General features: G+C 44.4%; 1 protein-coding gene across 2 annotated transcripts in view; it reads right to left on the reverse strand.

The window, feature by feature from the left end:
• The window catches only part of LOC143348723 (lachesin), a 131,421-nt gene extending 114,600 nt beyond the window's left edge, over positions 1-16,821 (reverse strand). For both annotated transcript variants that reach the window (XM_076779307.1, XM_076779306.1), the window contains exons 1-2: positions 16,682-16,821; positions 11,182-11,290 (exon numbers count right to left, since the gene is read on the reverse strand). In XM_076779307.1, coding sequence (XP_076635422.1) covers positions 11,182-11,254 — 73 coding nt within the window. In that variant the 5' untranslated portion in view covers positions 11,255-11,290; positions 16,682-16,821. The remainder of the gene's footprint in view (positions 1-11,181; positions 11,291-16,681) is intronic.
• Between the last annotated feature and the right edge of the window lie 704 nt (positions 16,822-17,525).

Below are 17,525 nucleotides of genomic sequence, written 5' to 3' on the forward strand. Positions count from 1 at the left end.
TCTGGACGCAATAAGCCTTCTTGGAACAATTACGCACGCTCTCCTGACCAAAAGCGACTTGTTTCATTTTTACGCCAGCACCGTGTCCTTTTTGCTACCTATGTAAATACATAGATCGGAACGATCTATAGACGCAGACGACGATTTGTCCCATCGAAAAAATTATTGGAAAATCAACGGTTAAAGTTACTTTGCGAGCGTTGGTTCTCTGCGTGGGTGTGGGTGTGGGTGTGTGTCCGTCCGTCTGTACGCACGCGAACGTGTGGTATACCGTTGGGCAAATGGCGCCAGTTATAAAATATTCAAAGCCTAGCGCGATAATGGTGGTGCGTCCAAGCATATTAAACATTCAGTCGCGTAACTGGTCCGCGTTGGTGGGGCAAGTGCACGTGGTAATTCAACTCCCGAAGTAAAGTTTCAGCTGCGAGATACATACCGCGGTATAAACTTGGCGAAATTACACTGTATCAAGCACCGCTATACATATTTATTATTTAAGTTGCGAGCACTTTGTTCGGGTGTAAAGGAACGGCCGCTTTGTTCCGTCTTCTGTTTGACTGAGAATCAACGGCGACGACACGTGGAATTCTCGCTGAATTTCCCTGGTAGTCGCGAGACCATCGGGTTATCGTCGTTTCTACTCGAAAACATTCGAGCAAAGTCGAGTTTCGCTATTTTTTTACTCCGAAATGGACCAGTTTTCGCGAACGTGTTGCGAAAGCTTTGTATCTTTCTTCAGGATCGATTGATCGTTTTGAAACGTGATTTATCATTTTTCGTCGTCTATCCCGATTACATAACATTATCGGCACTTGTTTAATATCCGATAACGTTCCAAGCAGAGACGTTGTTGCTTAATCACTTGGTAAAAGTTCAGATTATGGTTTCGAAGCCTCGAGGATTCCGTTTAAATAAAGATAAACCCAATTATTCTCGAGTGTATTGCGCAATTTCATTGTTGATGCATAAGGTAGGAAAATTTAAATAGGTGAGTCAAAAAGGGATTAAATATTCCATTACAGCTAGGCGGGTGGTTGCTCTCTCTCATCGTGTATGTGTGTTTGTCGTAGAAGAGGAAGAGGGGAGCGGACATCGGTATTGCGGCGAGTTCGCGCGATAATTCAACTCGCCGCAACAAAGTTTTATGTTGTACGATAGCGTCGCCCGTACGAAATTATACTTTGTTTCGTCGCAACACGGCATCGAGGTATTTATTTAACGGCTGTCGTTAAATCGAAAATTCAAAGGTGAAGAGTTTGCGCGTGCGTGTGGGGGAGATAGAAAAAAAGTGTTGGTTGTAATAAGTAGCGCGTAAGTGGCCCGTGGCAGTATCCTTAACGAGCCTGATATTCCGGAGTAATTAGAGAGGAGCTCGTGCTTTGGTTCTTTCGAGTCTCGCTCCCTATTTTTCTATCTCTCTTGCTAGCAGTAACCATGAACATTACCATTAGAATCTGTTACATTCACGGGAGATGGCATTGGCTTTCGTCCGAACGTGGCTCCGTAGCGGCTTATAACCGCGCCTCTTTTTAATTCCTACCGAAATCCCGTGGATATCCGAAGGATGTAGATCCTGCACTGGTTCGATCGTTATCGTTAGACCCGCGATCACGAGTTACAGCGGACGAACGTTTTTAACGCCTTCCCGATACGCGTCGCGTCGCGTCGTTAATTAAGATTCGGTTGGTTCGATTGTTCGTCCTTTCGTCAAAGATCTCGCAACTTGTCGTTACGAAGGGTCAGTGAACGACCAAGCCGAGAAGTTTGCGGCGTGAAAATAAAAACGAGCAGAGTAATTAAATTGACCGTTTGCGCGGCAGCTTAATTTCGTTGCGGAAGTTTGCGAGGTCGTCCTTAATTTTCCTCTATATTAGCAATGTAAAGTAAGGGGTTCTTGGAGAGGTTGGAGGAAGGACGGGGACTAATGGAGCAAAGTTTGCAATTTTCATGGACGCTGCGCCGAAACAATGCTACCGCGCAAAAAGGGTGTAACGTCTGGTGTGCAACGCGAGCGACTGTTACATAAAGAATACGTCTTAAATATTTTAGGAGGAGCAAACTCGCGCTCCAAGGGAAGTTAAATACGAACCGGTGATCGATGTCTGCGAGCATCCAGATGTTGCTTCGAGAGCTTTCCGCTGAATTAGTCAGTAGTTACGACCTCGCTGTTGCTTGTCTTTCGATTTCCACCCTCTAACTTTACCGCCTAGTTTCTATTGACACCAGATACACAAACGGCTCGCTATTCATGGTATAATCACAAGGACCGTTAAAGATCGCTAGCGATTCGAGCTCCCGTATAGACGATTAAGCTTTCGCCACTATACATACTATATTTTACACACGGTTTCAATTTTACTCGCGAAATTGTCGTTGGAGCTTCGATGCTGGGACTTTATTCGGTTGAATATCACGCAACATCCAGATTTACTTCCACTACATTTACCATCGATTCTATCCTAGCTACGAGCACTTTCTATGTTGACGAAACTTGTGCCACATTCTATTCTCGACGTATTTTTCGTTTCCATAAATATCGCGAAGAAATCGTAACGAGAAAATTTTGTTACGTTTATTTCCATTTCCTTCGGTCCGGTTTTCAAGTTTCAACGACGGACTCGACGGAGTCTCTGTCCGTTGAATGGAGGATGTTGGATCTCCTTAAGTAGGCTAAAGTAGTCTTAACGCCGTTAAAGTACTTAAACGTGGGAAACCTGTTTATCATAACCACAATGGCAACAGATTATTCTCTAGCGTCTATTATAGTATATAGCCCGTCGACTTATTTGAGAGATCGCTAACTCGATGGAAATCCTATGATAAATTACGCGTACGTTTTCCTTGGGCGAAATTAATTATTACCCGTCTACCGTTACGTCATACAATAATTCTTCGGAAAGGCTTTAAGTTTAATAACTATTGCGAAATAATGTCGTTTAAAATGTTAAACTTGCTTTTCGTTTCTCCGTTCTAATACGGACGTTTTCCTTGATTTTGTACAATAGATACGGTATACTGGTTTAATTAACGTAAACGATACGGAAGAATACTAAAGAAAATAAGAATAACGTATGGAAAGTTTTAGGTGAAAACATGGTTGTTTGCCCTATAGTGCGGTTGGTTGTTGAAATGTTTAAAACGCAAACTCGAGGGAATTAGGTCACCGTTGGATACTAGTGGTACCGTTGATCGCAAAAGCTCGTTTGCATCGCAGTTCCTCCGCGTACGTACATACATTATCCTTTTGCTAAGCGATGCGAAGACTTTATAGAGACGAAAGTGTGCTCGGCAGACACCGAAAATCCTCGGTACACGTTCGTTCTGGTCACCGGCCGTAGTACCGAGGGCGTCATTTATATTCATTTAGTCGGTCTACCTCGACTATACTTATACGAGTATTGGACAAGTATCCTCTCCCTCTGGCACAGGAGCTACCAGCCAGGTTGCCGTACTTGGAGAGGAAAAGTTTAGCTTGGAAACAGCAGCACCAGCACCGGCACACCCCTAGATTAATCTAAGACTCGAGACATTCCTCCTCCACCCAAGCCCACCGGTTACATAGCTTCGTGCACACGAGCTTTCTTGCCAGGTTTCGTGGCGTGGCGCGGCGTGGCGCGGCGTGGCGCGGCGACGCAAACACAGGAAGAGCGAAATTAGTATTTGTCGCAGCGTTATTCAAATTAGGGTCTGGAAATTCTCCACCGTCGACTTTGCGTTTTTCTCTTTCTCCTATTTTTCTTTCATCTTTTCTTTTTCAACGCGTCAATTGCGTCTTGTCGAGAATTCGCGATCGCGCTGGACGGGGCACCTTTCGCATTCAACGCGTATCGTTTGTTGTTTTTAAGCGTTACTTTGTAAAAGATTATTGCCCGTTTATCGAGTAGACGGTAACACGTACAGTTAGCGTTATTCGTTCTGGCGCGGCGGATAAGAATCTTTCATCGTATGACGCATTTAGTGGCAAGATTGATTGTCCTGCATTATTAAACCCGGTCTCTCGTCCAGCGGCCCAATAACTGTCATGCGAAGGTCATCTGTTTCGCTCGTTCGTTGGCCGGTCCAACGTTTTATTAAAGTCGCCAATTTTTCGTGCGCAGCTGCTCCTTTCAGAGATTCGATTCGCGCTGTACAGGTCACGGGATATCAATTCCCTGGTTCAGTTCCGATTTAATAAACCGTATGCGAGCGAATAAGGCGAGCCAACAGGTGAGCGTATACGCGCGTGCGTTCCGTTGCTTGTAATTCCGACATTTAGCAAAGGGCATTTACCAACAAGAATAATTTGGAATAAATTTCGTCTGGTTCCCGTTACCACGTATTTTGTCCGCGCATTACCGTCGCATCGGCCCGCTTCGCCTCGTTGTCGAATCGAACGTTCGCGCTCCGAACGAAAAGCTCGTTTAAAGCTCGAGCATTTCGCCGCGGTCAAAGAATCGTATACGGGTATTATCGGCACAAAGGGCCGTCGTTACGGCTTACAAATTGCGAATGGTGCATCGAGTCTGCGGCCATGGTCCAACTAACAGTGCCTCACCGTTCGACGTTAAGCTCCGGCTTAGCAGACCTCTCCCGCCGCGATACGGTGCACCTTTACTGTTATGCTAACTGACAACGATGAGCTACTTTACATTAATCGTGGCGGAGAAGTTGCCAGTACAATTCCCTCGTTGGTCATTTACTGGCCGCATTTACTAGCACAGTCGATCGCCTCGAGCTTGAAACAATCTTAAATAAACGCGATGTAAACGATGAATCTTTCCATCTTGGTCAAGTAAATGTTTGAATATCGTCCAGGCGATTGGTCGGATAAATTTCCCAAGGTGATCAATGGCAAGATGTATGGAAATTGCTGCTCTTGGCTCGACTCCACGTGACTCGAAGAACAACGAGTCAGCGCGGAACGTCCTTTATGCAATGATGGTTTTTGCGCGGTACGATCCGCTTGGAAATATGGAAGCGAAAAGAGACGCGGGGAGAAGGAAACCGAAGGGAGGAAGAGAGAGATGCTGGGCGAAAGAAGTAGGGCCAGGGCAGATAATAGCCAGGATAGAATTGTTCCAGGAGCAAAAAACCAATCCATCCCGGTGTGTTATCGGATGGTAGAGACGCTCGTGGAGCAACTACGCTCACGTTCCAACCCCGACCCCTCTTTCTCAAAATGCATGCTTCTCCGTCGGAATTGCTTTATCCGTGTGCAACTTGGAAATACTTGCCACGGTACGGTAGGAACCCTGGCGCAGTTGCAGTTGCAACAATAAGTCCGCTGTATACGATCGTTCGACGAGACGCCACCTTCTCCTCTACTTGTATGCGATTCCGTGTAAAATCTCAAACCATTATCTTTGATCGTTTTCAAGCGATCAAGGACAGTCGGGGCGAAAACGAACTTTTCTCGAAACGAAAAGATTAGTTGGTCGGCGCGGCGCGGCGCGGCGCGGCGACGCCGGTATGCGCCCGTCATAAATTATGCATTACAGTCGGTATTAAAAGTGGCGTGGGTTCGATTAAAAATTTCCCCGTAACTGGTTCACCGCAATGCGGCGGCGCGGCGCGGCGCATCCCCAAACTACGACTCTGTTCGGATTTGTATCGGTGTCGTGGGTATTTTCGATGCGCGTCGTCATTGTCCTGCCGCGAAAAACAATTCCGTTGTCTCCGCGGCGCGGCGGTCTCTTTGTAAAACGGTCTCTGGGACGAAAGCTCTCGAAACACAGGTTTGCGGTCGTTTCCCCTTAATCATCGTGTAAAAGTTGTTGCTGAAAATTCGACGAACAAAAGTTTGCCCGCGAAAACGGCTACAACATCGTAGTTACGGCACTAATTTCGCCACGATATAATTGCGAAAACGCCGCGTCGCGCCGCGCCGCGCCATAATCCTTTCAGGCCTGAAACAAACGGTCCTCCGTGGTGCTGTCAGACAACGAGTGCCATTCCTGGAAGGTGATACATAACGTGGGCAGCGCTGACGCGGCCAGAGAGGTCTCTGACGAGAATATGGTCTAAAAAGGACATCGCAATTAAACATTTTGTTCCCGTTCACCCGGTACGACCGCGAGCACTTGACCCACATTTCGAATCTAACGGTCCGCACTTTCCCTCTCCGACCTTTTTCCAATTATGCAGCCGCAATTTATCATTGGAAAATGTCAAGTCGTCGGGTCGACGAACCATTCGAATGGATAACGTTATCTTCTTACGCTTTTCATGGAATCTTTGAATACGTTCTTGTGCTTTTCATCGCATAGAAACAAGTACGCGCGTAGACTAATTGGGCTTGCGACTCGTCTACCTACGCATTTCGATGCGATGTCGAAACTGACTGCAAACGATCAATTTCGTTACCGGAAATACCCACTTGGGTGTATGTATATCGTAGACAGGTATAGTAACGCGTAACGTTCGTACGAACCAGGACGATCGAACGTGAGCTGAATTAAAAATGTCCACTTCGGACGTAATTTTCGATGTCGAAAGTCGGACGATTGCGAGTCGCAAGCACGGAAACAGGACTGGAATCGACTACCGCGCAATTTTAATCCAGTGAATAAATTGATGGCGCAAGATATTAATTAAAGGTGCCAACGATTGGTGGATCGTTAGCAGGTGGAACGGAATTCGAGTCTGATTTTCCGGTGGCCGGAACCGAAGAGGAAGAAATCCGTCTTGGAAATAGTTTGGAAATGTCAGGAATACTTTGCGCGGCGTCCCGTCACGGCGATATTGCATTTCCAACCTTCGATGAGGCTGAAAAGGCGAAATTAGAGTGCTGCCGCGCATTAAAGCGCTTCCTGCTCGACCTTCTCGTCGTTTCAAGCATCCGCAATCGGTGATAACTGTACCGAGAGATCTCCTAGCCAGGTCCGATATCGATTTCATTTAGATAGTTATTTTTCTGTGCGTACACGTATTTTACGAAACATAGCTAACAATCGGATCGCTTGCACGGCACGTTTCCCCATTGAAATTCTTCGTCGTTGACTTGCTTTCAAAAACTGTATCGATCAGTGACGTTCTGGATGTTAGGAATGTCAGTATCGAAAGCTGTAAAATTGTTCAACAAGGGCCGATAATGGCGCGAACGAGCGAGATTACGATTACGTTACGCGCCGTGACGCGACGGTGTGCCTGTTGTTCGGGCGCTCGTTTTCGAATAAACAGCCGGAATTTGCACGCGCGGGCCGAGCAAGCCAAGAAAAACCAACGGCACACGAATTCGGAGGAAGATGAATGACCGTACGTCGTGCGTGTCTCGCGCCCGATGTAATTCGTAATGCTGCCGAACGTTTTTACAACGCTTCTGCCTTTACTATGTACTTGCATGTATACAAGTAACGACGCAGCAACTACGTGCTACGAGAGCCAACTGTCACCACGAAATCCACACTCGGCAACATTATTCTCTTTCTCGAGGGTGTAACAAGTTTGCGAAGAAATGCGATTAAATGCAATTTACGACTCGTTCCCTGGTCAACGTCCGTGTAATTCTACATAAATGAAATGCTGTGCCCCGGCATGTGAAAATCAAGTCCTCCAAGTGTTCTGCTCGAAGAGGCACAGACCGCCAGACGAAACCGGCATACGTATACACAGATATTATCGACGGAAAAAGTACATACGCGATTCTTGTTGACGGAACTTGCGTGTATCGTATACGGGTATCGAATTCGGGGAAATGGTCGGCTAGCAATTTTCTAGATATTTTTAAACTGGGTCAACGGAGCATTCGTCATCGTTTTCGTTTTCGTTGGCTTTAAGAATATGTATGTACGATGCCGCGCGTATACACGAATTCCCGTTCTAAAATTTAATATTCCTCTTTTCGGGAAAGCCCGAAAATGCCATTAAACGGGCCGCGAGAAGCCACTGTCGCTGTCATCGAGTTTGCAAAAGCTTCTCTCCCTCTCGGGCACAGTACACGCGTTCCAAATGTCGTCCGCAAGTTACTATTGCATCGACTATGCATGTCACTTGATATATGTAATTTCACATACATACATGTACATGTACATGTATCGTACACGTGCGCCTTCCTCCCGCGTAAAAATATACATACGTATTTGAGCGAATACGGTTCGGCTATGGGCAAAAATAACGTCTTAAGAGAAACGCGTCGTCAGATTTAAAACCAATCCCAATTAACTATGAAAATAATTGTTCTCGTTCGTTTAAATTCCTTCCAAGAACAATAATTGTAAAGCAAAATGACAGCGAGTGTCTAATGAACGATAGAATGCAAGTACAGTACCGTTTCGATTCTTAGATAAATCTGCTTGACGAATGAACGGAACAACGAACGATTTAAATTTAAAGGTAATTACGATATCTAGTCAGAATTCTTACCACTATCCGCGGACTTGGCCACCGTGCTCTCGAACGCCTCGATATCCATTTACGACTCGAGTAACCGCCCATATCGTGCTGTTTGCTCGTTCTCGCGTTACGTGTGGCGTCGCATACCTAGCTGTCGCGGATCCCATTTCCCAGGTGTATCGACACACGTGTTTACGCACGTGAGGAGAAACGATAACCACGCGGTCTCCCCTAAATTACGATACTTGTACGATATCGCATATACGTACTACGTATCTATTACACCGGTGCGTATTAACCTCCTGTTAACAACAAGTAACAAGACGGAACGTTTTCCGAACAAAATGTCAAGTTACATATATTTCATTTCGATTACTTTTTAAGGACAAGGGAGGAAAGTCTGTTAAATGTATAGAGCAGGCTGCGATCCGAGTAGCGAGCACGACCGTGCGACGGCACTAATGCACATTTAATGTCTTAACTTTGAATACGGCCAACCACGCCGTAAGATAACATCTTAAATATGGTTGTTGCATTCACGCAGCCAACGAAGCTATCCCTCGGCCAGCACGTCATAGAGTTAAAGGAGAGACCAAGCCCAGAGGAAAAAAAGAAACTTTTCAACGCGCGACTTCAGAGTCGACCTAACCCAGACCAACACCCGCCAGGTAAGCTACCCCTTCCAAACGATTTCTTCGTTTCCCTCCTTTACGCCAGTTGTTTCTCTTTCCCCTCCCCTGGCACAAAGACCGCATCGAGAGTGTACGATCTCGCTGTCGACCAGGGGAATAACCAGAAGTTTTTCCATTCGCCGGAACGACGGAAAGAAAGACGTAAGCACGGCCTGCCCCTATTTCGCTTCCTACATGGAATTTTCTTTTCTCTCACTTTTTCTCAACCGCGACAATACTTGGCGCAATCAAGCGAAATACGTAGATCCAGACACGGTATCCGTGCCATGGGACTCTACGACAACGTGAGAAAAGGTATACAATACCGTTCGTATTATAGTTATTCGATCGACATTTAGTGCCGGCAAAGGCAAGGATTATTTTATTTTGCTGCGTTGTAGTTTCGACGTTTGTCCATGGTAATAAATGTTGGTTCGTTTTACAAGATTGTAACTCGAATTCATCTTGGAAGAATAAAGTCAAAGCAAAGTTCCGATCACGCTATCCTTGGATTAATTACGAATGCTAGGGGTACTATACATTTTTCATCGTCGATCGCAGCCTTCTGCCTCGCGTAATATCTAAGAAGGAACATCGCGGAACAAGAGTCGCTTCGTTTTCTATTTTATGAAATTCATCAACTTGTGTATTCTCGTCGGTGAACAATTCAATAGCCTAGAGAAATAGAAATTGCGTTTGTATTTCTTCTTGTTTCTTGTTTCTGTCTCGTACGAGCGTGTGCTTCCCCGTTCTAAGAGGATGTTCTGACAAATGGGGTGAAATAAAGGAGCGAAGCAACAAACATTCCATATTTCCAGACTCATCTTCTACACGGAGACTCCGTAGTCTTTTTACGAGCAAAGGGATTCACTTAGGGACACGAACTTGAATTCGCGTTCCGCTACGAAATACACGACTGTATTTACCATGGAATCCCAGACACCATGTTGCTTGTTTCAAAGACCTTTTTTTGTTTTTTTTACTCGTGAAATCCGATGGAAAAAAAAGTAACAGAGAATTACTTTTCGAAACGTTCGGCATCGACATCCAATGATTTGTGAAAAACTGCGAAAGATCGTGAATCCATTCAGATTGTACGGTCGAACGAAGACGTCCACGATTCCGTTCTGCGCGGCATTTCGCAGGTGAACCGATACGAAGCGAATATTGGAAAAGCAAACAGTGTGTATCGTCGAATTCAGGAATGCTTTATTCTGGCACATTCGCTTCCGATTCGACATTCACGAACGGCGGCGTGCACAGTCTGTGGGTTTTATATCCATGTTCCGACCGTGTCTTCCCCTTATATTCGCCGAGATTTTCTGTTTGAACTTCCGGTTTCACGGAAATAAGTTCCCGGGACTGTATGTACCTTATCAAATAAGGTGAAATAACCTCGCCCCAAACTTACCAATCGATCGGATTTTTGTTAAAAAAAAACCAATGTGCTGTAAATTCGATTAAAGAATTACGGCGAGAGAATAAATCGAGACAAAACATTGAAATTTTTCATCGCTTGAACGTAAGTAGTATCGATAAAAGGTGCATAATTTCTCGCATTTTCTCTATATTCGATTTAAACTGGCTAATCAGTCGAAATCAGGCGGCTTAAAACGGCTGAAAAAGCCGTTCTCCCTCATTCTTCTCTTGCCTGCAGCGTTTATTTCGTACGTGTGTTAGATATTCGTTTCAAGGTGATCGCCGTTGCGTTGAATCGCTTAAAAGTTGGGAAATGGCCAGTAAAGCGGTCCAAAGTTTACCTCGCGCGGCTTTAATATATCTTGTTCGTTGAAGAGCAGGTTAAGGAGAGGGTACGGGATAGAAGCTACTTTCTTATTTAGCGATAATTACAAATTCCCACCGCTTCTTTGGCCGTCCCCGCGATCTTAAGACCTCCTGCATCGGCTTTTCTCCATTCAACGATCTAGAACCGACATTACGGGAAGATATTGCACGTCGAATAGAAAATTGATTAACGCCATCGACACTAACACAATGCGTTTTATCAGCCTTTCTCGATCATGTCTACCTACTTTTCCCCCTCGAGCTATTTCGAAAACTCTATCTCTCGCGTGTACTGGTTTCTGCGTAATTTATTCTCAAACTACGAGTTTATTTCAAATAATTATTCATTTTGGTTGATAAATTAGTTTTTTATCGAAACCTAGTCTGATACCTAATGACGACGTTGAAAACTCACCTTGGCACATGATGGTAAGAATGTGGAGAATACTGATGGTCAAGTATCGTCTTCTTCTCTGATTGTTTGCCATTTTAGTGCGTTTCACGTGTCACGCCTCGAAGCTTATCTGTAACAATATTATACGAAAAGTTTATAATTGATAAATAACAACCGAATCGCGTACACTCTATTTTTGAAAATTTCTCAAGTTTCCAAGGGTACGAAAAATCTAAATATACGAGAACCGCTGATCGATGCATTCCGATGAAAAGAGTCGCTGGCAATTAATAAGTGAACCTATCCATCATTAGGGAGGCCGTGTTAAGGTATACAACCTACATGACAGGAATATGTAAATACAGATCCATCTAGTCTAGGACGCGCATCCGAATGCATATTGCGACGCGTCGCGTCGCGTCGTATCGTTGGTTCGTCGATACATCGGGAATCCATAGGGCCGTGAAATCATTAACGCATGGCTAAGTCAGTGTAATAGGGGGATCCTGTAATTAACGAACACCCAATGTTAATCAAGTTTATTGAGCTGTAACGTACGTACAACCACTCGAGAGTATATAGCCTGTATTCGAGTGCAGTGAACGTCTAGAGCGTGTAGCGAGTGGAAACCAGAGTCTGAGATCGATCAATGAATAGGATAGAGGAAAAGTAACAAAAATAAAGAGAAAGAAATGATTTGGAGATGATTTGTGGGAAGAGATAATTGAAAAGGACGCGGATAGAAATGTGATTCGACTTTTTGCTGTGCGACGTCACCGCTAATTCTCAATTTAATCCTAGTTGTGCCATTAGGGTTCTTATTCTCTATCTAGAAATTGACAACAACGTGAAACGACTGAAAGGTAATAACGAGGTTGTCGATGCAAGAGTAATCGTACATTAATATCCGTCTAATGGAAACGTATAATAGAAACGAAGAAACCAAGGAAAGCGAAGGCAATGCGTTTAATATATGCACGTAAAGCGATTCTTTCCAATCGCGTAAAATGACAGGCGAGTAATTTCGTCGCTTGATAACCTAAAAAGATTTAATCGATGCTCGTGGACATAAAAGTTGATTTAAAAATTTGATGCTTGAAAGGGTAACATTGTCGCGGTGATTTTGTTTGCTTGTAGATGTAACGTAGACCATTGGAGTGTTAAGAGCAACGGCAGTCCTGGAACTTGATTCATTGCGTTATTACAAGTTTTACGAGTTAATTAACGGAGATTTTTTAAGTAATATCACACGGGTAGTTCGGCAAAGCGGCTCTTGTTATTACATCACGGTTTTACACATCCAACGGCGTTCAAATTACCGCGGGTGGCTTCAGCTATCGCGCTCAGCCCATAATTAGTAAACTCGGTTAACGACTAACGACACGACGCCCGTTCGCTGACGGTATCGTTACCCTTCTCTTCTTTTTTCGCGTTAAACTCGTTCCTAGCCTGTGACCAGCTCGTAAGTCGAAAATAACAAGTTACTTTGTACATGTTATCCGTTACTACGTATGGATTGTCGATTGACAGAGACGTTTACAAACTATCCGAAACGCTACGCGGTTTAGCGTTGTCGTTTGCGCGCCACAATCCTATTTACTTTATATATATATATATATGTGAAATTATCAACATTTTTTGATTGATTGTTTAAAAAATGTCCTCGAATGTTTCCTTTTTAGAGAAATATGTACATACATACACGTTGGTATGTAGGTATATGCAGGCTGTCCGGTGTAATTTCGAGAATCTTTTGTTAAAAAAATAAAAGATAACCCCGGCCCGATACGAAATATTCGTGGAATATTCATACGCGTAAAACGAGCCGGAAACGCGTGTACATAAAAAGTGACCAATCCCGAAATTGTTCCGGTTCAGTTGGCCGGCTTGTTCGGCCGGTAAACGATTATTGTATCGTTTTTACGGGTCTGTTTACCGGTAATACGCAGAAAGCCGTCCCTTTTAACGGCGCCGATTGTTTAATCCAATTGGACGAATAGCCGTTAGCTCTGTCGGTGCAGAGCACCGATGCGTCGGCTCGCATCGACTGCAACGGGCTGCCGCGCGTCCAGATTTACGAGGCGATTTACAAATTGGCGGTTATTGTGCTCCGCTTGGAAATCAAACTGTCCTGTAAATCAAAACGTCTGCCAGCGTTCATTAAACGTCAGACAAATCCCGGAAATCGGTCGTCGTTACTCGCACACTGACGCCAACCCCGCGACCTCCTACTCTCGTTTCTGTATCCAAGTTTCCGTTTCCGCCGGTTGCCTCCAGCCGATTCACGCACCCGCCAGACATTACCGTCACGAATACCACTCGTCCACTGGAAACTCGTAAACCATTTCCACGGCAGCTTTGTTTTTCTCGTTGGTACGCGCGAAACAACGAAATAACTCCGCGCGGAGAGCATCGTTGAAAATAATTGTTTAATCTGCACGCCTCTGACGAATCTCGGCCCGGTCTGGCCAAGCTTAGCTTCCCGGCATCGCATTCCCTTTATTTTTACACGACACGCCTGCATTTACAGGGATTGCTTCCTAGGCACGATGATACTCGTCAAGTAAATCTCGCGATTAATATCAGACGGGCAGCCGGTCGGCAACCATCCGATACGCAATTTAGTTTCAACGACCGACACGTTCCCGAATAACTTTTAATTACAATCCAACGATTAATTATCTTAATAATAATTTAATAAAAGTAAATTTAATCGTTATTTCTACATCATCCGAACCGAAGGATATTAATATCATTTGCATCGTTACTCCGACTCGGGCTTCCCAATTCCCATTCCGAAGGTGATTCTATGTGGCAACATATGTATGAAAAGAGAATAGTGTTATTTCGTTCAAGAGTACGACTCTCACAGTTGGCCGTGAGTAGAAAAACAGACAAATGATCAGACGCGTCGGACCATTTCAGTTCAGATTAATTTCACTAGTATCCGAGAAACGTTTAAATGAAATACGTTGTTGGTTCTTTTCGATTAATATTTATTATACAAGTAGAATCACCACCTACTCGTATAGGTAAGAATCAAAGACAGAAATCGTTAACAAGTAAGTTATACGCACGTATCGATATTTTCTACCCTAGGAATAGTACAACAACCTGTAAAAATATATAGAATTTTACGTTTCGTTCGTGGCTTGCGAGCAACAAGGATAATTAAAAAACATTCCAGTAATTGCAATCGTCGGCTGAAAATCACGTTTCCGTAGATGAGCTGAAAACGTTCGGTTAAAATCGACGTTTCCTAACGGGAAAGAACACGTTGAACGAAACTGTTAAAAATCTTGATAGTTAATTCGAAATCGAGTTGTCGGACTATCGGAAATAATGCCGTTAGATCTAAACGCTTTTACCAACAATTTTGAGAACAATTTCGAACCCGCTCGATAAATTAAAACGAAACATTTCACTGATTTCCACCGTTACTTTCGTTTTTTACTCGGAACAGTCTAACGATCTTCGTAAATCTTTTTCAGGGCACGTTCGGGTCTTCGTTAAAAATGTTACGAGGACTTGGAGTCGTGTTCGCAATTTTACTGCCGGCAAACCTGACGTTCGAACGGAAACAGTTTTTACGCGATACGCGCGCGCGTCGATCGTGTCACGAAAGCACGGAAAGGAACAGAGATAGAGAAACGACAATTATTCGAGGCTGACATTTCGTCGACGAACTTTGTACTCTTCTGTCCAGTAATTTTCCTATTTGGGTCAATCGAGGTGACACGGCTCGTGACTCTGCAATTCCGTATCTCAGCTATTCCGGTACGGTGGTCGACGAGAGGGCAAAGAGCAAAGGACGGTATCGCGTCGATTGAAAGTACCAAACGCGAGAAAAGTCTGCTCTCGTTCTTTTCAACGCGTTGCTCCAACATTACTCGAAAGACACAAGCGACGAGTTAGGAGCAGAGCAGCAACGATCTGAGAAGAAAAACTAAATTCGTGGGTTAAACCGTAGGTATCAGTCTCGTTAATTTGTTTGCCGTTTTAAAAGCTCTTAAAAACTAGACAGTTGAAAATATTATAGTTTTCGTTCAACTAGCAAACCAACGAACGAGTAACCTTGGAGGAATAAAATATAAACTATCGCGACAATCTCGATAATAGCCGAGAACGGCGGCGACGACGGCGACGACGACGACGACGACGACGACGAACAACGGGACCAGCGACGGGTGTCGAATGAAAAAAAGATAAGAGAGCCACGAAGAAGACGAAGACTGTTGGTTCGTTGAACGGTTCTTTGGAATTCGGTGAACAACCGAAGAATGGGTTTATTCGGATCAACGTTTCTTAACGAGGAAAGTTGTGCTTACCGCCAGCTTTGTGTATTCTCGAACAGAAACGATGGGACAAGTCGGAAAAGTTTGCTGGCAAATTATTTTTCTTAAATCAAGACAATTTTCGTTGTATCGTAACTTTTTCATCAGCCTACGATTTTCAGGAATCATTTCTCGTAACAGCTAGACAATATAGATTACATATACGTATATTTACAGAAATATTGAAAGGAAAGGGATTTGCAATTAGTCGAAAGACAGACACGTTTCACAAGTATCTATGAATGAAAGTTTTAATTTTCGGCTCGCAATACATTCCACCAACGTCGTCGTATCTTTTCATACGTATATCGCATAGGCGTCGAACGTTTCTCGCGCGATTGCACATCGCCGTTATCTCATTCACGGCATAGAAGGTACTTCCCTCCGGGGAATATAATCATTCTTTGTAACGCAAAAGTGTGCATCAGCAGGCTCGAGCGTTCTTTAACCGTTAAGCTTGCATATACTGTCGTGAAACGAGGGGAATACCGCGAGAGTACACTTTCCGATCGGCAACGTATATCTTTGTAACTGCAAGAGCACTTTAGCTCGAGCACACTCGAGGAACCGTTTGAAGTCATCGAAAGAGAGAGAGAGCAGATAGGTAGGTAGGTAGGTAGAGAGAGAGAGAGAGAGAGAGTGGTGGAGAGAGGTGGAGAGAGCAGAGAGAGCAGAGAGAGCAGAGAGAGAGAGAGAGAGAGAGAGAGAAAAGTGGTTGATGTTTGTGTCGAACGGACTCAAAGAGAACACTCGTGGAGAGTTTGGAATCCAACAAAACACCAAAGAAATACCGCGAATCCATTACACGTCCGATTAAAAGCGCAGAATTCAGATCCGACAGCGTAAACTTTTTTACGCATTATCCATAGGGTTCGAACGAATCAATCGAAGAAGCGGTTCTCGTACTCTGCGAGATTGGTCGAAAAATTGGATCGTTTCGTCGAGGATAACGCACATACGCGTTAACAGATACCTCCATAAATCAGGGATATTTAAAGCAGACTGCGTTAAATACCGAGAGCAATTGGAAATTTTGATTTACGCCGGTTATCAAGGAAGGTTCGTAATAAGTCTGTTAAAAAGCGCAGCTAGAAATCGGCCATAACTCTTTCCCGCGACAAAGCTCTAAATCCCCGATACGTTAACCCGGTGTAGGTTCGCGAGAGAGAAAGCGAGATAATACGTACTTTTTCACGGGAGTCCGTGGATTTCCGGAGACATATCGTCGAGGATCCACTAGCAACCTTCGATTCCACTCGGATCGAACCTTGGTGATTCGGTATTACCTGTATCGCGACGGCTGTCTATGAAACATTTATTGCACTGCACTCTGGCGATTCTTCGAAAACGGTGAGAATAACGCCGTCGAAGAAATCACTGCGGATCACGTGGCACTAGAATCGAGCGAACCACTTGTGTTTTTGCATTAACGGTCATGGCACCGATTTTCTTACGGGTTTCTTCGACCTTTGCAAAACCGACGAAAGAGTCTGTCAAAGACTGACCGATGGGCCACGTATAGCTCGACAACTTGGAAAAGATCCCTGCGGTGGTAGAACGCTGGTCCCCGATCACTTTTCACCCCTCTGTGGACACAGTTTCACTTTTAGTAGCTCGACGATGGCAATTTTATGCTATTCCAATTCGAATTGAATCGGTCGTTGAACAGATTTAACGATGTAAAATAATTAGTCTCGTAATTAATTGCCATCTTTCCATAGCATTGCTTGTTTGAAACGGTGTCGCGTTTGAAAGAGCCAACGTTTACGCGACTCTACGTCTTATCGGTCGGTCTGGTTCCTACCACTCGTCTCACTACCCTCGGACCATGGATCGCTCTCTCAGGGATCTTTTTCCGACAAGTTGTCGAGCGATACTTTTGCTTTTTTCAATTATCGAGATCAACTGTCCTTCGACCGGTGTCTTATCGGCTCACGAATATCGTTCCACGCTTTACCGGCTGCTTTCCGATAATATTTTTCGGCATGATTTAACGCGAGAAACGTTTGTTCGCTGTTCCGTTTTTTTCAA

Source organism: Colletes latitarsis, chromosome 12 (assembly GCF_051014445.1).
Source record: "Colletes latitarsis isolate SP2378_abdomen chromosome 12, iyColLati1, whole genome shotgun sequence".
Lineage (NCBI taxonomy): Eukaryota > Metazoa > Arthropoda > Insecta > Hymenoptera > Colletidae > Colletes > Colletes latitarsis.